At 38.9% G+C, this 23,742-nt stretch overlaps 1 protein-coding gene across 4 annotated transcripts in view; it reads right to left on the bottom strand.

Annotated features, from left to right (window-relative positions):
- Window positions 1-23,742, bottom strand: part of LOC140495844 (ATP-binding cassette sub-family C member 5-like) — a 190,835-nt gene that overhangs the window by 109,269 nt on the left and 57,824 nt on the right. For all 4 annotated transcript variants that reach the window (XM_072595007.1, XM_072595008.1, XM_072595009.1 and 1 more), the window contains exons 8-11: window positions 21,721-21,868; window positions 16,598-16,746; window positions 12,058-12,165; window positions 7,614-7,979 (exon numbers count right to left, since the gene is read on the bottom strand). In XM_072595007.1, coding sequence (XP_072451108.1) covers window positions 7,614-7,979; window positions 12,058-12,165; window positions 16,598-16,746; window positions 21,721-21,868 — 771 coding nt within the window. The remainder of the gene's footprint in view (window positions 1-7,613; window positions 7,980-12,057; window positions 12,166-16,597; window positions 16,747-21,720; window positions 21,869-23,742) is intronic.

Raw genomic sequence — 23,742 nt, 5'->3', positions numbered from 1 at the left:
TATATTATCATTCCTTCTATGTTATTGGATCAAAATGCTGGAATTCCCTTCCAATGGCATTGTGCATTTAACGACACCACATGGACCATGACAATTCAAGACAATGGCTCACACCTCTACCTCCTCAAGGGCAATCAGTGGTGGACATTAAATCCAGATTCACAAACAATGCACACATTCCAGGAATGCCTGGACAGTAAGCATTCACCAATGTGAACATTTGGTTTGTCACACACACTATTTATGGAGTGGTAACTCTTATGGTTTTTGTATTTCACCTCGTTGATATGCGATGCCATGTTGACAGAGGCATTTGTATGCTGTCGATGTGCCCTGCACTACTGGTTATTAATTTTGATATCCTAGTAAAACTATATGTCTCTTAATCCTGCTCTTGCTTCATTAGGGAGAAGTGGAAGGAGTCCTATCACCTTGCCAATGTATTTCAACACCTCCCCAAATGTTTTTGTGAACTTCAGATTGTAAGATATTCACCACATCTCTCATGTCTTTTGCAACCAGAAATATAAATGTTCAGGCATTCACATCAACCAGGAGTACCATGTTCTCTCTAAGTACAGGCTAAAGGAGACTGAATAACTTTGGGACAACCTGCTTGAATCTCAGAGACTGTGGCTGTGGTGGAGGCAAGCAGCAACATCAGGGTCAGATGTTCTGCCAAGCTTTCTGCCCCAAGAACAACAATGGAAGAATTGCAACTGCACACAAATAATGAAAGATAATTCTAGAACAGACATTGCATGACTAGGGTGACATCAACAGTTGTCATCTCCTGAAGGAAGATCTGTAGCTGCACGGTTTTGGAGGCAGCACACTCCTGCGGTACTGAAGTTGATTGAGTTTCTTCATCACCAGCTCCTTTCAAAGTGCAACTGGGGACTTGTGTGGCACTTCAATTTCCTCCTGCAATGTTGTTGGTTCATATGAATGTAGGATTATTGATCATGGAAGACCTATCATCTGTATGCTCCCCCTTTCTTACAGAGCTTCCCATTCTCCTCTCTTCCACCACAACTACATCGGATTGTCACCTTGTAGAATAAAAGGTACTGCAAGATCTGTACCCATTGCTGGGTCCGGTTCTCTGATCTCCTCCCTAACTATAATCAACTGCCTCAACACACCAATGCTTCCAACAACTCTGCCTAATCACATGGAAGTTAAAGTACATCTTCTGCAACTACTTGCATTCTTTAAATAGCTCTAGTTAAGCGGTCATTTAAATTGCCTTAGATCAGGACCCATCTAACATTTCTGTACTGGCTTTATTTTGACTGATCATACATGTGTGGACAACATAAATTCAGTGTTCCAGCAAACAGGACGACATATCTGCAGTATCCTTCAGCATTTAGTGTCACGCTGACTGTACAGGAAACTGCCCATCATGATCCACACATGGGTAATGTGGCAAGAAGGCCTTCAGAACACAGTTACAGATGGCATGACAGAAACAAATTAAAGTGCAAAGTGTTCTTGGACAAGGACCAGAAATAAGCTCCATGAATGATTATTTACTTAAATAATGATTGCAGCTTAGATCAACTTAAAAAACTGAACTTATTTCAAGGCAACACATGATTAGAGGTAATGTAATTCAGATATCTAAATATTGAAAGGAATGAATCTCTTGATTAATTAAGTAGGAATGAAAAGATGACTGCGATTCAGGCCAATTACTCTCATTAATGACACCTCCCCTCCCACCGACTGCAGAAATTCCACTGCTTCTTTGGAAATCACTAATCAAGTGAACAAGCACCACATTTCTAAACAATGACAACCTTTCATTCATAATTTGCAAGAGTGCCTAAAATGCACACATAAATAGCATCTTTGATATTCATTATTGATTTTACATATTAGGGAAGGAATCCATCAATTTATTTTACAGCGAAATGTCTGTTTTCTTGCCTTGCTTACAGTTTAGTGATCATCATTTCAAATGCAGTTATCATGTGAAATTAGTTGCAATTAACATCCATGTCTACATCCTAAGTTAATACAAATGGTTTGAGTTTAATAACCTATATCCACGGTTACAAGTTTCAGAGAGGACCAGTGTTGCAGAATTCCATCATAATGAATACTTTTGATTCATCCAATTATATAAGGATAAAGACAAGAATTTAGTTTCCCTCAGTGCCGTGCAACTTTGGAATTCTGCCTCAGAAAGTGGAAGAGTTGGAGTTATTCTATAGTTTTAAGACAGAGGTGGAGAGATTCTTAATCGGTGAGGGAATCAAAAATCATCGGGGATAGATAGGATTGTGGAATTCAAAGCACAAACAGATCAATCAAAATGTTATCGACTGGTGGAACAGGCTTGTTAGGCAGAAGAACCTACTCTTGCTCCTCATTTGTATGTTTGTGCTGTATGGTCATAAATGAATTATAGCTCTTTTTTGAATTGCAAGCTATTAACTCTATTAAATTACAGCCATCACAACTGTTTCAGAATCTCTTAAGTAAATTGAACATCAGAGTGAGCTGATTTAGAACCTTCAATAGTTAAGCTAGGTCAATTTACCTCCATAATTAAAAAAAGTATCAATAAGTGGATGAGTTGGACTGAAGGGTCAGCTTCTATGCTGTACATCTCTATAACTCTCTGACTAAGAGCCTGAAATAGTCCATGCGTTTGGATTAGTATGAAAGAAAACTGACTCAGCAAATTGTTTGATGATTTTCTTTTGAAAAGCCTGATAGTACCACTTCTACACCATTGCTACAAATTTGGGTTTGCTGGAGATATCTTCTCATACTATGATGTCAAATAATCTCATAACTAAATCCCACATTCATTAAATGTGGAGTTGGCTGATACTGCCTCATATCTATTTGTATGATAGCAGAGTTCAAGGGATGAAACAATGTTACTTATCATGTATTTGCAATCTCCAATGATGACTGCACTCACTTAATTAAACCATTATAATTTGCATTAGTATAGTCCAAAATAATCAACAAATAATTTTTTTTTCTGTAACAATCCTGGACTAAACAAATTTTCAAGTACCATTCCATACCCTAACTTGCTGAAGGAAAACTTGTAGTGGCATCTTTCTGTTTAAAATCTTATTCAATGCAAGTGCTAGTGTACCTTTTATTTTACTGTATGCACAATCTGAGGGGATGGCACAGGCTAGACAGCCACCAAGAACAGGGACCATCTATCATACTAGCTATGATGAAAAGTACACCCAAAATGTTGTAACCTGTCTTCTTTTTTAACAATACTGAGTGACCTGCTGTACATTTCTAGTGTTTTGCCATTTTTATTTTAGAATTCAAGCATTTTCATTTACTTGGTACATCTTCACTTTGAGCCTTGGCTTACAAAGACAAAATAAAAATTTAGGACAGAAATAAACCAATATTTAGTTAAGGCCAGTTGTGTTATGCACTATTTGAACTAAAAATTTCAGAATTCAATATTCAACAATCTTACTCAATAACCATTAATTAATAATACCCATCATGTATTACATCCTACACCCTGGATTTAAAATTACAATATCCCCCAAGGCACTCTGAGCAATGCCATAGGAGATTTTAATCAAAAACACATTGATATCGAGTAAAAGTTCATTAACCTCCTGACATCATATCCAAATGTGACAATGTTTTGTGAACAATTTTTAATTCTTCCCAAAAACAACAATCGAAAGCAGTTGTTTAATGAGATTCTCTTCGCTTGCAGCCTGGAGGTCTTTCCAAATGTAAATGTTTTTCATAAAACAATAATTAAACTCTGACCAATCATTGTGTTAAAAGGACCAGAACTCCACCATAGCAGAAGAATAATAAATCTTAGTGCTGCAAGATAATAGTGGGCAGAATCTTCCAGCCATGGCTGAACTGGGGACAAAGGTCAGGGGGGAGGGTGGAATTTAAGTACATGGGAGGTCAAACTTCAGATTCCCAATTGCAGTTTAATGTTTTGATGTTGTATTGGAAGAAAGATTCAGGCAAGTCGACCCACCCAGTGCTGACAGTCAAGAAGCTTTTTGCATTTATTAGCATGTCATGATTAATCATTAAAACCCAAGCTGCTGGCATTATGTTTAGATCCACAATTTTGATAGTAATAGAGTCATATAACATGCTGAACCTTATTCCAAACTAAACTAGACCCACCTGCCTGCTCCTGGCCTATATCCTTCCAAACCTTTCTGATTCATATATCCATCCAAATGTCTTTTAAACATTGTAATTGTACCCACATCTAACACATCTTCAGGATGCTCATTCCACACACAATCCACTGTCTGTGTAAAAGATTTGCCTCTTATGTCTTTTTAAAATCTTTCTCACCTTAAAAATGTGCCCCTAGTCTTGAAATTCACCATCTCGGTGAAAAAAAAACAACTGCCATTAACTCTATCTATACCTCTCATTATTTTATAAACTTTTGTCAAGTTGTCTCTCAACCTCCTATACTCCAGTGAAAACAGCCCCAACCTCTCCAGCCTTTCTTCATAACTCAAACTTTCCATACCCAGCAACATCCTGGTAAATCTCTTCTGAACCCTCTCCTGCTTGATATCATCTTTCCTATAACTGGGTGACCAGAACTGGACACAGTATTCCAGAAGAGGCCTCATCAATGTCCTCTAATGAGTGAGAAAATCATGCCTTCAGAAACTCAAGTTTATATATGAGGTATTCACCTGGTGAGGTATGCTTCTTGGATAGGCTAATAAATAAACGGTGCTTCTTGAGACTATCTTCTTGTATACTTCATATCAGTATATTACTCCAGACTACTGATTTCTTGCACATGGCTTATGAGGGAGGGGAGGATGAGTCTCGTTTCTGTAGATGGGCCTCACCATGGCGAGGTTGATGTAATGCAGGATTTCACCATAGATATGAACAGATTGATGTGTCCAAAGGTTGGGAACACATGGGAAGATTTCTGGAACAAGCTACCGATATCCCACCTGCAATTTCTTCACATGGGGAAACGCTCATTCAAAAGTTTTGACAAGGTGAACCCAGCAGCTGTACTGGTTTTGACATGCCCAAATAGGAAAAAGATGAATGGAGGTTCAGGGACAGGAACAACAGGATTTGAATCTCAGGAGACTGTAGCTAGGGATAAAGGGGAAAACCAGGGTCAGATGCACTGCCAAGCAGTATGCCACAAGGAAGTCTGTAGAAGAAATGAAGAATAATTCTGGATGAGAAATCGCATGCATAGGGGCACATCAATAGCTGTCACCAAGGTTCAATTCCACTTCCTGCAGGAAGATCTGTAGCTGCACAGATTTGACGGCAGTATATCCCGTGGCACCGTAGATCACAGCAGATTGAACTTAATTACAGGCTTCTTTCAAAGTTCAATTGGGGACTTCTGTGGCATCTCCCAATAATCCATTAGTGCAGAGAGTTAACCGATGTTCTTTTCAGAAAACCACACGAGCTTGCGTAATTCACCATAGACTCAACTTGCCAAATTGTCAAAAATGTGGGATATGTTCCTATTTCCTTGCCTTCAAGTCCAAGGAACAATCAACTGCATACATGTGGTGATCAGAACTCCCAGGCATCATCATAAAATTCCTGACTAGGGAATGTCCATCTTGTGGCGTGATTACAGGAGATGTTTTTTGCAGGTGTGCACCCAGTATCCAGGAAGCTGTCAATTCCATAAAACACTCAGGCATCACAAATGTTCGTTCCTCTGCATTGTATCTAGGACTGGCTTATGTATGTCAAGGAGAAATCTCAGAAGGCTTGGCTGATCAGCAAGCTTTGGAACCACCAACTAACAAGGATCATCATTAAGAAGACAATTGGTGTCCTGAAGACAGGTTTCCATTTTCTGGATTGCTCAGTGGCACACTTCTGCATTCCCTAGGCTATGTCTTAATGTTTGTGATTATCTGTTGCATCTACCACATCTTAGTTGCATGACGGAGGGAGCATGGTCAAGGGCAAGGTGGACAAAATACATGCTTCCTCAGACAAGAAGCGGAGAACGAAGGAAATGCTGAGGAATGTAACAACGATGGTACAGTGGAAGAAGCCTATTGTAAGGCATACTAGACAGGCCAGTGAGAACATAATAGTGGCTAAATTTGAGGCCCTTTGAATTTTCAAGAATATATCAAGGCACCACGAGACAAAAGAAGGTGGAACAGGAGTTAGCCATGTGGCCCTTTGAGTTAACTTGCCATTTAATAGGATCATGACTGATCCAACATTCATCATGTCCACTTTCCTGCCCTTTCTCCATCACCCTTAATTCTCCTACTGATCAAAAACCCATCACAGTCTTAAATATACCCAAGGACACTGGCCCCCACTGCTCTTTGTGGCAAGGAGTTCCAAAGACTCACAACCCTTTAGAGAGAGGTTCCTACTCATCTCAGTCTTAAAATGATGCCCCTTTATTCTGAGACTATGTCCTCTTGTCCAGATTCTCTCATAAGGGAAAACATCCTCTCAGCATTTACCCTGTTGAGCCCCTCAAGAATCCAATATGTATCAATGAGATCACCTCTCATACTTTTAAACTTCAGTGAGTACTCCCAATCTGTTTAGCCTTTGCTCTGAAGAAATCCCTTAATATCCAGAATCATTCTACTGAAGCTTCTCTGAATTGCTTCCAGTGAATGATTGGAGTGTAAGAGAAGGGAATCAAAATAAGGGGATCAAAAATGCTTACAGGACTTCAGATGTGGTCTATTTTGCACCTTGTACATTTGCAGTAGGACTTCCCTTCTCTTATCCTCCAATCCCCTTGAAATAAGGGCCAACATTCCATTAGCCTTCCCGATTACCTACGGCACTCTAAGCTATAAGTCTACAGTGGCTGAGAGGTGTTCCTGCACTCAGTGGAATGTTTAATTTCTAGCTTATTGTTTTGGGCTAATAGAGAAGATTTCCACCTTATGCCAATGATGTCGTGCTCTGATTCTGGGTCACAACACCAAGGGGAGAGTTAGACAGAAAAACATGGGGGTTATGCATAAATTTCAGTATGTAAGGGAAGTTCAGCTATTAAAAAAAAATGACAGAGCAATACTTAATCACTCCCAAATTCTCATAGGCAGCGAAATGTACCTCCAAGATCCTGTTCCTCTGAAATGGCAGCAAAAATCGGCAGTGTCTAAATGCTCTGGGCACAAATCCACATTTCTGGTCCCAATTAGTCATTCTCTTCACGCATGCATGAGTGGAGAACTCCATGATCTCGTAAGCAAACATGCCTCGTGCCCATGCAGAAGTGACTCCCAGATTCATGTCAGATGATTGACTTGGACTGCATAACAGAATATTCCACCCCATATTTCTTTCCTAATTGCATAGCATATGACATAATTTTGTGCATTAAAGCACATTATTGAAAGATTACTGACAGCATTATAAGTAGCATTCAGCCATTCTGTATCTGACCAGATTTAAAACAATTCTCCCAACCCCATTGATGGCTTTCCTGATAATAAGCACATTGTAAAAATATTTCTAACAAAGGTATATTTCTGCTTGGAAATAAAGTCTGTATTCAACAAAAATAATCTAATTAAAGACTTAAACAGGAATCCAAATGCACTGCATCTTGAAAACATTATGAAGTATACCTGTTCCACAGTTAGGTTGATGTTGTGCAAGACACTCTGGAGCTTGGGCTTTGGAGATGATAAATTTACGTGTATGTTGTCACGGTCTAATTGCATTTTAGTGCCAAGTAATAGATGATCATTTTGTTCGGGAAGTGAGCTCCCTGGGTCACCTTCAACATACACATTCTTCCTTTCCTTGGTCAGTTCTTTTTCCTTCCTTTTTTTAATCTTCTTTATTTCATCCTTGTTTAATTTTGATTGCCACTCTAAGGAACAGGTACTGCTCTTTTCCCATGCCAAGCTAGCGTTCTGAAACTCTATGGCACTATGTGGACTATCGGGCTCTTTCCTTACAACTTCTAGTTCTTCCATTAAAAGCAAATGCTAAAGAGATGAGGAGACAAATTGTGATCAACATAGCGGACAATGTTCCTAAAATATTGTAAAATACCAGGTCAAGTATTTGAGAAACATGAAAAAATTCAAAGTGGGAGGGAATTATTTGCTTCCAATATTCACTTTCAAAAAAGGAAGGTGGATTTTTTTTATGTCAAAGTACTATACAATGGCAGTTGATGTAATTTCATTGTTGATTGGCCTTAAATGAATGAAAAGTGAAAAAATAATTTTATGGGGTCTCTTTAAAATCAGCTCCTCACATCTCTCCCAACAAAAAGAATATTTCAATTAGAACATGTTGCACATTCAATCATAGATTTTTACTTAATGATTCTTCCAAACTTTTGCTTCTTAAAGATTTTATACTATTAACATTCTAAATTTTACATTAATAACAATCTACATAAAATTAATGAGAAAAAAAAATTGAAGTCGATGAAAATAAAAATTGGGAGAAACATAAGTTGAGCTGCAGAATTGTTGTTTCTCTTCTTAGTACAGTGATGAAATTTATTCCTAATAGTATACAATTCAAAAGTTGTTGCATTATGTTAATCAGGCCGGGCTTACACTTCAGTGTACAGTTTTATGGTCTCCACTCTGCATAAAACACTGGGGAAAATGAAGATATGATTTACAAAGATGACACTAAAACTGATAAATTTCAGCTATCAAAGTTTAAACAATTGAGCTATTTTTCTTTAGAAGAGAGCAGCATGGATCTTGCACCTGCTCCTGGGATTGCAGGCTTATTTAAAGATTTATTGTAGTTTTTTTACAGTTATTATAGTCATTATAGTTTACTAATAAAATTTTTTTTTTTCCCATTTTACTTTATTAACATTCATAAGGCTCTACAGTGAATGGCTAAGTTTTTAAAAAAATTTAATTCCAAAATAAAAATAAGTCTATTTGTGTATTAGAAGGTTTTTGCTTACATTGCAAAGAGCCAAACTTATTTTTAATTAAGGAGTTGTGTTTTCATTCTTGAGAATCCTAGACATGGACGGCTGTGGAGAAGATTCTGTTTCTTCTTTGAGGAAGATATTGAATAAAAAAGACTTAGAGGTGGTCTGAAAGAAGTTGTCCAAAATAGTTAATGTGTTTGTCAGGGTAGATGTGAAATGGATGTTTCCACTTATGGGAGGCTAGAAGTTGAAGCTTTTCATCTTCCACCCAACATAACCAGTAAGCTCCCACCCCAATTAAACTCTCTTCTACCCTTTTCCGTCAGGCAGAAGATACAAAAATTTGAAAACATGTACCGATTGATTCCAGAGCAGCTTCTTCTCTGCTGTTCTCAGACTTATGAACAGACCTCTCATATATTAGAGATGATCTTTCTCTGCATCTTCTCTATAGCTGTAACATGATATTCTGCATTCTGTTTTTACCCTCTGTACCCATGTAAGTTATGATTTTCCTGGATAGCATGCAAAATAAAACTTTTCACTGTAACACTGTGACAGTAATACATCAAATCAAATAAAACGTCTGTTTCTTGTGTCCTAGTTCGATAAATGCAGGATGAAAGGTTTCAACTTCTACTAATTTTTAAAATTATGGGAGAATTAAAAACTATGGACCATAATTCCAATAAGGAAATAATTGAGAAATTTCTTTGCTCAGAGATTCTTTGAAATGTGAAATTCTTTTCCCTAAGAAATGATTGAAACAAATAGGAAGACATGCTGAAAAAACTGAGATCACAGAGACGGAACGGTGTGAAATTTGTATGGTGTAAAAACATCAGCAAACTAGTTCAACCAACTGGCCTTTGCAGAACTTTCTACGTAATTTTACACTAAACATATAAAGTTAAGAGCTATACATGTATGAGTATTCAATACTATATTGAGAGCATATCAGACAATTTTATACAAAGGTTCATTGATTGTTAAATTACATAACATGGTATACATTTAAAGGATAAAACTAAGTATCAGTTCATAGAAAATACAACTTGCCTATCAAAATTGAATTCAAGTTTGTTAGAGAAAATTACTCCTGTAACATTCTACTCAGAAATCTCAAATAGAATGAATCTACAAATTAGAGCATGCATGACTGACAAGAATGAGCAATAATTAACAAACTACAGTAGTAGGGTTCTCTCATTATAATACTTATGATTAGAGTATTACTATTGTTTAGTAAACAAAACACCCGATCCATTCTAACTTCTTGCAAAAAATGAATTCTGACTGCTTGCAATTTTCCTCCTTAGAAAAAGAAGTCAAACTTGTTAAATTTCAAACTGAGGTGTGCTAGATGCAAACTTCCACACTCATATAGAATTCTTCAAAGTGGTTACCAAAGTAATGCTGGCAGTCCTTCCTACTTAGATTCACGTTTAAACATCAACAGTTGATCTGAGCATCCCATATGAATGGCATGACATTATACTTCAGCACCTAAACCAATGAATGCCTTATATCTAACACCTGTCCTGTTCAACAGACATGACTTACAAGCCACAGATGTTGCTGCAAAAACAATAGCTCACCCACATGCATTAACTTTTGAAAAAAACACAAATTGCTTGCATGCTTGAATGTTTTCAGGAGAACTTCCATAATCTACTATAAGAAAGGAACCTGCTTGAAAATGGGAATTAGTGGATAATTGGGGTGCCATTATATGACATTTCACTGAAAAAGGAGCCAGGCATTAAGCTGAAAAATTATTAGTCATATTACTAAATTAGGATTTTAATGTTATTTTTCCATACATTCAATTGTTTTCTATAGAATAGAATGCCTAACGTGTGGAAACAGGCCATTCAGCACAACAAGTCCTCACCGACTCTCCGAACAGCATCCCACCCAATCTTGTCCCCTACCCAAGGGGGCAACTGAACCCAGATCCCTGGCACTGTGAAGCAGCAGTGCTGACTTTGTAGCACTGCTTAGACAAGAATATGGTCAAGTGATACTCTTCCTGTCTTTCCTAATCACTATAATCCTCTATTCCATTATTTCTTAAATGTTTTGAGCCCCATATGTCGGGAGCGTGTTCAGAGGAGGTTCACGAGAATGGCACCAGGAATGAAAACCTTAACATCTGAGGAATGTTTGAGGACTCTGGGTTTATACTCAACAGAGTTTAGAAGGATGATGGGGGATCTAATTGAAACATACATAATACTGAATGGCCTGGACAGTGTAGATGTTGGGAAGATGTTTCCATTGGCAGGAGAGACTAGGACCCGAGGGCATAGCCTTAGAGTAAAGGGAAGACCTTTTAGAACGGAGATGAGGAGAACTTTCTTTGGCCAGAGAGTGGTGTATCTATAGAAATCATTGCCATAGGAGGCTGTGGAGGCCAGGTCATTGAGTATATTTAAGACTAAGATTGATAGGTTCTTGAGTATCAAGGAGGTAAAAACGATAACTGCAGATGCTGGAAACCAAATTCTGGATTAGTGGTGCTGGAAGAGCACAGCAGTTCAGGCAGCATCCAACAAGCAGCGAAATCGACGAAGGGCTTTTGCCTGAAACATCGATTTCGCTGCTCGTTGGATGCTGCCTGAACTGCTGTGCTCTTCCAGCACCACTAATCCAGAATCTTGAGTATCAAGGGTTATAGGGAGAAAGTGGGAGAATGGAGTTGAGAAACTTATCAGCCATGATTAAATGGTGGAGTAGACTTGAAGGACTGAATAGCCAAATTTCTGCTCCTATGTCTTATGGTTTACCAAGTGCACTCTGAAGATACAGATACTATTCATTTTAATGATTCCCACTGTGGTATCAAATTCTACATCTCCCCCCTCCTCCATCACTTTTGGACAAAGTAGTTTTGATTTCTCGGTAACTTTCTCACAATTAAATGCCTTTTTAATTGTATATGCTTGTTATAGCATGCAAGCAAAAATGTACTAAAACAGACAGGGTTTTTTGATCTACCTACATCTATGAGTTAACAATGTAGTAAAACGTTTGGGGCAAGCATCCATAATAAAGAAACAGCTTTCAGCTTTATACTCGCTTAAATATTTCAGAAATCATATATACACATTTGCATGATGAACTGATTTTACACTGTAATACTAAAGCTGTACCTTAAATCTGCCCACAGCAATGGATGCCTCAGACAAGGCTTTTACAGATATGGGTGTGATCTTTAGGGCAAAGGTCATTGCATTAAAAACTGCAACAACGGTAAATGCCTGCAGACATTAAAGAAAATAGTATCACAATTAGTAGTAAAATTGAAAATGGTATTGAGGTTATCAATTAGCAAATGAAAAAGTGAATAAGTTAGACATTTCAGACAGAACAGTTTGTTAGAATAAGCTTAGATCAAAGGATTCTTTTCAAGGTTCATTTTTAGATCCAAATTAACTCATGGCACATATGTCAAACATCTGGTCAATACTCAATCCCCAAAATGGAGAAAATGTTTATAATGAATGTTGCGATGATGGTCTGGCAAAAATGGGTGTTGTTAAAGGGTCAGGATGTTGCTCCACCCAGCACAAGATGACAGGTAAAGCATTAGGGTCTGTGAATCTTCAGTCACATCAAGTCATTGCAGAGCAATATTGAGAGAGTATATATTATATATTGTGCACAATATATACAATTTGAGTATTGTGCTATTGGCAGCTATCAGATAAGACCATAAGACATGGGAGAGGAAGTAAGGCCATTCAGCCCATTAAATCCACTCTGCCATTTAATTATGGCTGATGGGTATTTCAACTCCACTTACCCGCACTCTCCCCATAGCCATTAAATTCTTGATCTCGCATGGAATTATCGATCTCTGCCTTGAAGACATTTAATGTCCCAGCCTCCAATGCGCTCCGTGGCAATGAACTCCACAGGCCCACCACACTCTGGCTGAAGAAATGTCTCCTCATTTCCATTCTAAATTGAGCTTGTTCTAATTCGAAGGCTGTGCACATGGGTCCTAGTCTCTCCGCCTAATGGAAACAAATTCCCAGCGTCCACCCTTTTCTAAGCCACGCATTATCTTCTAAGTTTCTATTAGATCTCCCCTCAACTTTCTAAACTCTAAGGAATACAATCCCAGGACCCTCAGCCATTAAATCGTATAGTAGGCCTATTCCAGGTATCATCCGTGTGAACCTCCGCTGGACACGCTCTAGTGCTGGTATGTTCTTCCTGAGGTGTGGGGCCCAAAATTGGACACAGTATTCTAAATGGGGCCTAATTACAGCTTTATAAAGTCTCAGAAGCACATTGCCGCTTTTATATTCCAACCCTCTTGAGATAAATGACAACATTATATTTGCTTTCTTAACCACGCATTCAACCTGCAACTCAACCTCTAGAGAATCCTGGACGAGCGCTCCCTGATCCCTTGGTACTTTAGCTTTATGAATTTTCTCACCATTTAGAAAATAGTCCATGCCTGTATTCTTTTTTTCGAAAATGGCTCATTCCTGAAGAAGGGCTCATGCCCGAAACATCGATTCTCCTGCTCCTTGGATGCTGCCTGACCTGCTGCGCTTTTCCAGCAACACGTTTAAATCTTTCTGCAGCCTCCCCACCTCCTGAGTACTACCTGCCTGTCTGCCTAACTTCATATCATCGGCAAGCTTCGCCAGAATGCCCCCAGTCCCTTCATCCAGATCATTAATATGTAAAGTGATCAGCTGCGACCCCAACACTGAACCCTGTGGGTCACCATTTGTCACTAGCTGCCATTCTGAATAAGAACCTTTATTCCCAACTCTCTGCCATCTGTCAGACAGCCAATCCTCAATCCATGTCAGTAGCTCACCTTGCACACCATGGGCCCTCACCTTACTCAGCAGCCTCCCATGAGGCACCTTATCAAAAGATAGATAACATCCACTAGGTTTCCCTGGTCTAACTACTTGTTACCTCTTCAAAGAATTCTAACAGGTTTGTCAGGCACGACCTCCCCTTACTAAATCCATGCTGACTTGTTCTAATCTGACTCTAAGCTTCCAAGAACTTAGAAAACTTAACAATGGATTCTAGAATTTTACCTACAATCGAGGTTTGGCTAATGAGCCTATAATTTTCCATCTTTTGTCTTGATCCTTTCTCAAACAAGGGGGTTACAACAGTGATTTTCCAATCAACTGGGACTTTCCCTGACTCCAGTGATTTTTGAAAAATCACAACCAATGCATCCACTATTTCCTCAGCCACATCCCTCAGAACTCGAGGATGTAGTCCATCAGGGTCAGGAGGTTTATCAATTTTTAGACATTTTCACCTTTTTTTGCACTCTTTTGTAATGGCTACCATACTCTGTCCCCAACTCTCCTTAATTGTTGGGATATTACTCATGTCTTCCAATGCGAAGACTGACACAAAATATTTATTAAGTTCTTCAGCTAATTCCTTATCTCCCTTTACTAGCTTTCCTGCATCAATTTGGAGCAACTCAATTTCTACTTTTGCCTCTCGCTTGTTTCTTATGTATTGAAAGAAACTTTTACCATCATTCCTAATATGACTGGCTAGCTTACCTTCATATTTGATCCTTTCCTTTCTTACTTCTCTCTTTGTTATCCTCTGTTATTATAGTCTTCCCAACCTTCTGATTTCCCAGTGCTCTTGGCCACTTTACAGGCTCTCTCTTTTTCTTTAATACATTTCCTGACTTCCTTTGTCAGCCATTGCTATTTAGTTCCCCCCTCCCCCCACCCCCCAGATAATCTTTCTTTTCTTTGGGATGAAACTTTGTACTGTATCCTCAAATATAGCCAGAAACACCTGCCATTGTTGCTCTACTATCTTCCCCACTAGGCTCTGCTTCCAGTCGATTTTCGTCAGTTCCCCACTCGTGCCCTTGTAATTACCTTTATTTAACTGCAACACTATTACGTCCGATTTTGTCTTCTCTCTTTCAAACTGCAGACTGAACTCTACCATATTACAATCGCTGCCTCCTAAGTGTTCCCTTACTTTAAGATCTCTTATAACGTCTGGTTCATTCCATAGCACTAAGTCCGGAATAGCCTGCTCCCTTGTGGGCTTCATCACAAGCTGTTCCAACAAGCCATCCTGTAAGCATTCCATGAATTCCCGTTCTTTGGATCCACCGACAATGTTTTTCACCTAGTCCATTTGCATAATGAAGTCCCCCATGATCACCGTGACCTTGCCTTTCTGACATGCCCTATCTATTTCCTGTACAGCTTGCGACCCTGGTCCTGGCCACCTGCTGGGAGGTCTGTACATAATTTCCATTATGTTTTTTTTGCCTTTGTGATTTCTCAACTCCACCCACACAGATTCCCCATCATGTGACCTGATGCCATTTAGACGTATTTATGTTTCTTCAAAAGTACAAATTTCACTGAGGTCATGGCTAAGGATATAATGTCACATATGTAAAATCAAAGTATGGGTTCAATTGTTGGCTAACTAATCTGAAATAACTGCATAGAAGCTGGGTCCCACCACCAAGTCATCCTTTACGTACAAGTGCATAGTACACTGGCTATGGCTAGCCACCTTGGAGTCAGTCCTCAACTGAGAAGATTCTAATTTTCTGTTTATATTTATTTTTCATAGATTTATTCTGACATCTAAACCTCCACACTACCGCCAAACAGCAGTAGTGCTTAGTCCTCCCTCTCCTGTTTTTTCTTAAGTCAGTCCTCAACCGAGGACCTTCTAATGTCCTGGTTATATTGGTCAGCCAAGGCTTTCCTGATTGGCCTAGGTTAATAACACCAATTAAGAACTTTACAGCTAATGAGGTCTACCTGGTTCCAATTACTACATAATCATAAGTTTTTTTTTGGTTATTGTGGATTAAGCATGGAGCTGAAGAAGTTACCACATTACCAGATATTATTTGGGTTACTACTGTGGCTGAGTTGGTAGGCCTGTTGTAAATAAGCCAGAGGGTTGTGAGCTCAAATTATATTCCAGGCGCTTGAATCCAAAAATATAGCTGGCAAATTCCACAGCACTGCTGCACTGATGGAAGTGCCATCTTTTGAATGTGATATACTCCCCATGGGTGACATTAAAGGACCAATGTCATTATCTTATTGAAGAGCAAGAGTGGTATCTCTAAGGTCCTGGACAACAGTTACTTCTCAATGAACATTAAAAAAAATGTTCTAGTCATGGGCGGCACGGTGGCACAGTGGTTAGCACTGCTGCGTCACAGCGCCGGAGACCCGGGTTCAATTCCCGCCTCAGGCGACTGACTGTGTGGAGTTTGCACGTTCTCCCCGTGTCTGCGTGGGTTTCCTCCGGGTGCTCTGGTTTCCTCCCACACTCCAAAGATGTGCAGGTCAGGTGAATTGTCCATGCTAAATTGCCCATAGTATTAGGTAAGGGGTAGATGTAGGGGTATGGGTGGGTACGCTTCGGCGGGGCGGTGTGGACTTGTTGGGCCGAAGGGCCTGTTTCCACACTGTAAGTAATCTAATCTAATCTAAAAAAAAATCTAATTATTATACTGCTACATATAGGACCTTAATGTATGAAAAATTGGCATCATCTTTCCTACAGCGAAAATATTTGGAACGTTTCATTATCAGTAAAGTATTTTGCGATATTTTGACATCATGAAAAGCACTTATAAAATGCAGGCCGTCTTAAAGTTCTACTAATCAGGACTGTGATTGTGCTAACCTGAGCTGCAGTGAGATCATATCCCATTGCCATGTGAAGGGTGAATGTGCAGCTACTGGATACTACAACCACAATGGGAGCTACTCCAACTGTGACGCTCTGCACATAGCCTGCTTTCTCCAGAAAATGTCTCTCTCTGTTTCTGATCACTGTAAAAGAAAACAGAATGAACTGTCATTTCCAAATGATCCAAAAAAAACACGTTCAGTTGATAAGAGTTTCAGGGTTCAGAAGTTAAAGGTGATGAAGTTAGGACCAAGAAATCAATTGGAACTTTCTTTTCAAATTTAAGTATGATAAACTTCTGAAATAAATTAACTGGAGTACTTATTGATTCATTATATAATTACACAAGTTTTTGGAATAATATATAAGATAATAAATAGTTTCAAAAAGGAACAAACTTGCTGAACATTATTGCCAAATCTTCGTCTTAAAACTTTTGATGTTGCATCAGGCATTATAAGTATAGTTCTCTCTCCATGTTATTTTTAAGATGTTTACACTCAGCTTGAATATATTTCAATAACATTTCATAGAACTGAAGTATGTATACATTCACATTTACTTTAGCATCAGTGATCCCTCCAAATGTTTTCAGAAAATAAATGCTTGAGATAATAGCTGGCACAATGAATAATAAAAAGAAATCAGTCTTAACACCGAGTGGGGATGTAAATAGGTGGCTGTACAAAACCAGACATCCTATAGTAATTTGGACAGTGGAAAATTCCATTCTCCCTCTGGTGTCAGAAACAATTTTCTCACAGAGAGTGGATTGCTGTGGAATAACTTCCAGAGGAACTGTTGGATGTGGGTACAGTCACAGTGTTGAAAAGACATCAATATGAAATGTTTGGAGGAATAATAGCCAATTGCACTTACATGGGACTAGTTTAGTTTGGGATTATGGTCAGTATAGACTGGTTGGACTGAAGGGTCTGCTTCCCTACTAAATGACACTAAGTGTCTACTCTGTAAACACTGTTGTACACATGCCTCAACTTTAAGAGATGTTGTGGAGGAGCCAGTGTTGGATTGGGGTGAACTAAGTTAAAAATCACACAATACCAGGCAATAGTCTAACATGTTTATTTGGAAGCATTAGCTTTCAGAGTGCTGCTCCTTCATCATTATTTCTGAAATGACTATCTCAGGTAGCTGTGGAACAGGATCATAAGACACAGAATTTATAGCAAAAGATTACAGAGTTACGCAAGTCAAATGATATATTGAACAAACCTAAATTGCTGTTAAGTCTTTCATCTTTGAGAATGGGTTGCAGGTTTCAGTTCATTAATATATAAATTCTAGAACTTTTAAGTCACATTCTTGAGATAACTTAAGGTTTTATAAAAATATTTCATGCACATTCTCTCTCTCTCTCTCTCATGCACACACATACAAGTCTATGGGGTAAATTTGCATTTGCAGAATTGTATTTGCTGATACATTCTATTTTGCTCAAAAAGTGCACAACCGGCAGACAGTCAATGCAGGCAGCCAATCCATATAAATATTATAAATTCCTACTTTGGAAATAGAACCAGTCTAACTCATGATTGGGACACAGACAGATTCTAACCTTACACCTTTAATGCATTGTCTGAGCTGAGATGTCACTTTTGTTTTAATACAACCTTAAGTTATCTTGAGAATGTGACTTAAAAGAAGTTCTGGGATTTATATATTAATGAACTGAAACCTGCAACCCCTTCTAAATGATGAGACTGTACAACAATCTAGGTTGTTCAGTAGATCGTTTCAGTTGCATGACACTAATCTTTTGCTATAAATTCTGTGTCTTATGATCCTGTTCCACAGCTACCTGATGAAGGAGCAGTGCACTTACTTCCAAATAAACTTGTTGGACTATGACCTGGTGTTGTGTAAGTTTTAACTTGATTCTTTAAGAGAGTTTACCTTTAAGTACTCCGTGAACTGTGTGTACAATATGTTACGACTCTGCATGCCAGTTTGTTATGTGGTTGCAAGTTACATACACAGGAGTTGAAGACCATTCTTGAGATAGTCATTTCAGAAATAATGCCACCAAAGAAAATAACAGAAGTAAAAGAAAATAACAGGACAAAGTAGAAATCGAAATAAAATACACGAGAAAAGGCAAGACTTCAAAAAGAATTCCAAGGAAACAAAGTTGTGAAGAGACTGGACAGTTATTAGAAAAGGTTATGATAATGTGCTGGAACAATAGAAGGCTACAACCTTTACAGAAATAAAAGAATCCAAAATGCAAACCAGAAGCTTCAAAATAAGCTAGAAGATTTGAACCATTGAAGTAGCTTGACAAATGTGATCAGTTGGTGGTCAATCTGGAACAAAAGCTGGCTATCATGAACCCGGATAAGCAAATTCTGGAACAGCAAATGCAATCCATGAAATAAGCATTTGATAACACAAACAGGAACAACAGACTGAGATAAAATTACCAACATGATCTCTGCCTATCCATTATAAATATTCATAGCCTGAGTTGCTATTGTTGACAGTTAAAACTTTCTTTGGAAAAGGAGGGGAATGTTGTATGTGTATCCTGCCCGTAAAAGAGGTTGCCTTTAAGGACTCCATGCGCTATGTATATACAACACTGCAAATATGTCTGCCATGAGTTTGCAAGTTGTACACACAGAAATCTTTGATTTTCTGGAACATCTACTTCATAACTTAAATATGTTTACAGTTCTAAGGAAACTAATGCACAAGAGTTAATCAATCCTTGATGAGTGCTTACTAAGCTGTTGATATATCTGACCTTTAAAAAATGGCTGCCAGATCATTAAACTATTGATCAAAAACGCTACATTAGAAGTCGAGTAGTGGATCTCGAGAGGATGCCAGATGCAGAAACAAGCTGCATTTAAGACATATCTCAGCCCTACAAATTTAAAATGAATAAAGCATAAAACATCTCTCCAGTCCTCATGCCTCACAATCCCTCATCAACTCACACACTCCATGCTCCATGCATGCCAAACTATGTCACCTATGTCATCTCATGTAATACCTTATTCTCTCCATGCCAAGCTCTGCTCAAGCACGTACCCATACCTCCAACATGGTGCAATGTACTCTGTGGGAACATAAGATTTGTCAGCAGGAGCAGAGTATGCGGCCTTTTGAGGTTGCTCCATTATTCAATAACATTGTTGTTGATCTGATTATGGTTTCAACTCCACAGGCCTGCCACACTCCCACAAGTCTCAACTTCTTTGCTTATTAAAAATCGATAAATTTAATAACTCAGCTTTTACTGTTTCTGAGGAAGAAAATTCTACAGACTAACAAAACTTCTCCTCATTTCCAACTTAAAAGGGAGATTCTTATTTTTAAAATGCATCTTCTAGTTCTAGTCACCTCCAGAAGAGAAAACATTTATCTGGTGTCAACCTTATGCCAGCCTCATGTCAACCTATGAATCTATGAACAAGTTAATGATCCCGGTGACAAAGAAAATCCCAATTTCTGTCTTTAGAAGAGGCCTCTTATTAACAGGATCCCCTCAGTGTGGAAGCAGGCCATTTGGACAATTGAGTCCACACCAACCCACCAAACAGGATCCCACCCAGACCCACACTATCCCTCTCACCCTGCATTGCCCACAACTAACCCAGCTGGCCTACACATCCCTGAAAACTACAGCATGGCCTATCCACCTAACCTGCACATCTTTGGACTGTGGGAGGAAACCAGAGCACCCAGAGGAAATTCATTCAGGGAGAATATGCAAACAGACAGTCGCCCAAGACTGGAATCAAACCTGGGTCCCTGAGACAGCAGTACTAATTACAGAGCTTTGAAAAGATTTGTAACTCAGGTTGAGGTTCTGGATGTACGTTTGCTCACTGAGCTGTAAGGTTCATTGTCAGACTTTTCATCACCATACTAGATAACATCATCAGTGAGCCTCCTAAGACAGGCCAAACAGAGACATGCAGGAGAACTCCTAGAAGCATGGCATTCCAACCAGAACTCTCACAACAAACACATCGACTCAGACCCCATCTACCACCCTCTGGGAAAAAGAACAGGAAATCACATCACCAACACAAGAAATGACATCACCAACCCAAGGAAACTAAACACATAAATAGAAAGCGGGGCATAACACATGTGCTTCACCAGAGGCTCATTGATGATGTTACGTGGTATGGTGATGAAATGTCTGAAAACGAACCTTCCAGCTCAGTGAGCAAACTTACATCCACTAACCACTGAGCCACCACCCTTAAACTGCACCCACTAGTTCTAGCCTTCCTATAAGTGGAATGTCTATTGAAACATGTTTAGCAATCAAACTTGAAATGGCACTGGGGCAGGTTTTGAAGTGAATCAGAAGACCATCTTGCTTTAGAATATATTATAAAGCATAATAAAGATTTAAGATTTGTGTAAGAAAGACCAGTAAGTAAAGATACTAAAAAGATACAGCAAAATACATCATGGACAGATACGACATCCATTGTATCAAAAAAGGTCCTTGCATGAAAAAATCCTGTGATACATTCCGCAAGGCTACACAATCCCATTTCTATATAAAGGGTATAAAGTTGATAAAGTTGAATATTATTAATAAATTGTTAAAAGCACAGAATTCAGTACAACTAAGTTTCATCATAATGTTGTCATGATGTGGATATGCTAGTGTTGAACTGATGTAGACAAAGTCAGAAGTCACACAACACCAAATGAAAGTGACTTCACCTGACAAAGGAGCAGCGCTCTGAAAGCTTGTGATTTCAAATGAACCTGTTGGACTATAAACTGGTGTTGTGTGACTTCTGACTTCGTAATGCAGTGATTATGATATCGAATTCTGTGATCCAGCTGTTTAAGTTGTAGGATTTTTATCAAAAAATATACTCAACTGTTTCACTAGTGTTCCTTCAGAAAAAGATCCTTCTGGCCTTACCCAATCTGATCTATATGCGATCAGAACTGTGCACTAAAATGCTTGATGTGTAATCATCCCCTCAATATCATGCTGTTTTACCAAACCAATAAATGCACTGCCTCTGCGGGATAATTAGAGATGAACAGAATACACCAGAAACACTGAAAATAAAGTTTTTTTAAAAAACCGTTGGTTCTCACAATAAACTTACGGTGAACCTTCTCAGCAAACAATTTTTCCCAGGTGTACATCTTGATGAACTTGATGTAGTTTAGAATCTCATTCATCAGGCGCACACGACTGTCAGTGATGACAATACATTGTTTTCTGAAATAACTTGTCAACCTAGACATAAACATCTGGGAAAAGAGGAGAAAAGAACATTGCCATCAATATGAAGACAGGAATGAAGCTAAGGTGATAAGTCCATAAGGAAGTAAGTAAGTATTTGGTTCTTTTTTATAACCATGTCCTCTAAGCACATACATTACTTGTGCTATCACATGAGATTCGACGTTTCGGGCATGGGCCCTTCTTCAGGAAAGAAGGGCTGTAGAAAGGCTCATGCCCGAAATGTCGATTCTCCTGCTCCTTGGATGCTGCCTGACCTGCTGCGCTTTTCCAGCAACATATTTTCAGCTCTGATCTCCAGCATCTGCAGTCCTCACTTCCTCCTATCACATGAGATTGCTACCTCAGCAAACTTGGTTGATAAAAATGGCAACCAGGCATGTAGCCACATGTAAAGGTGAGAACAATACTCGAGTACTGAAAAGGTTAAGCCTCAAATAACATTTGATAAACAAACCATTATTCACATGCAACAAAAACAGGAAGTGCTGGTAAACACACAACAGGTCAGTCAGTATCTGAGGTGAGAAGACAAGATCAAACTTGGCTCCTTTTCAGAACTGAAAAATTGACATCAACATGTATTTTTGGGGGAAAAAACAGATCAATAGCATGGGAAGGGAAAAAGAAAATGGATCAAAATAAGGTTGAAATAGCAATGAAATGGCAATAAGCTACTAAAAAGAAAATAGTAGATGGTTAGATAATGTAAATGATTTTTGCAGCAGACAATGGAAACAAGCGTTAAAAACACCAGAGAAACAAAGAGCATGTGAATGAATAAGGGAGTGAGACACTTCCGGTAGAATCTTCATCTTCCTACAATCATGTATTAAATGGGAATGGGCATTTATATGAATCATAAGATTGTGGATAGTAACATCTACAATTAATGGCTACAACTAATGCCTACAATTAAATACCTTACAAATAATGCCTATGTAAAAAGTCTCAACCTCCCCAACCACAGATAGGAAAACTCAGCATGTAGGGTGCAGAATAATTAAACTATGATGAGTTTGCTTGAGCATTCCCTGGGTGTTCAGTTGTTCAGAGGCACTTATAGAATCATCGAGTCATAGAATTACACAGCTTGGAAAAAGACCCCTCAGTCCAATTCATCCAGGCTGACTGGTGAGTGGGTTGGAGGGGAAATTGCAGGTGGTGATGTTTCCACATAGCTGCTGACTTTCTCCTTCCAGACAGAAGTCATTGTGGATTTGAAAAGTGCTGTCTAAGGAATCTTGGTGAATATCTTACAGTGCATCTTGTACATAGCACATATTGTTGCTACTGAGCACTGGTAGTGGAAGGACTGAATGTTTGTGGTGCAAAACAAGCTGCTTTGTCCTGGATAGTGTCTGGTTTCTTGAGTGTTGATGGAGCTACACTCATCCAGGCAAGTGGGGAGTATATTATCGCATTCCTGACTCATGTCTTGTGGATGGTGGACAGGCTTTGGGAAGTCAGGAGTTAAGTAAATTGCTGTAAGATTCTTAGCCTCTAACCTGTTGTTGTGACCATTGACTTTATATGGTGAGTCCAATTCATTTTCTAGTCTTACCAAATTATAGGGCTGCTCGCTCATTATGCAGAGATGACTGATGGTAGTTTAACCTGAGGGGAGGGGAGAGGTTGAGAGGGAGAGTCCTTCATGGCAACCTCAGCCTGTGCGAGAATTGAACCCACGCTGTTAGCATTACATTGCACTGCAAAACAGTTGTCAACTAAATGAGCTAATTGACTCCCTGGGCCCTTAGTGGCCTAAGTTTCAGACTTGACATACAAGGTGGTGTTTTGAAACTGTTGTGTAATGTTTTATGATCCAGTATTCCAGTATGTCATCACTGTATCAAAAAACGTAACTGGAGAGAATGAAGGT

The sequence above is a fragment of the Chiloscyllium punctatum genome, chromosome 25, assembly GCF_047496795.1.
Source record: "Chiloscyllium punctatum isolate Juve2018m chromosome 25, sChiPun1.3, whole genome shotgun sequence".
Lineage (NCBI taxonomy): Eukaryota > Metazoa > Chordata > Chondrichthyes > Orectolobiformes > Hemiscylliidae > Chiloscyllium > Chiloscyllium punctatum.
Note: the sequence above shows the minus strand (reverse complement) of the source record. Positions and strands in the feature narration are given on the sequence as shown.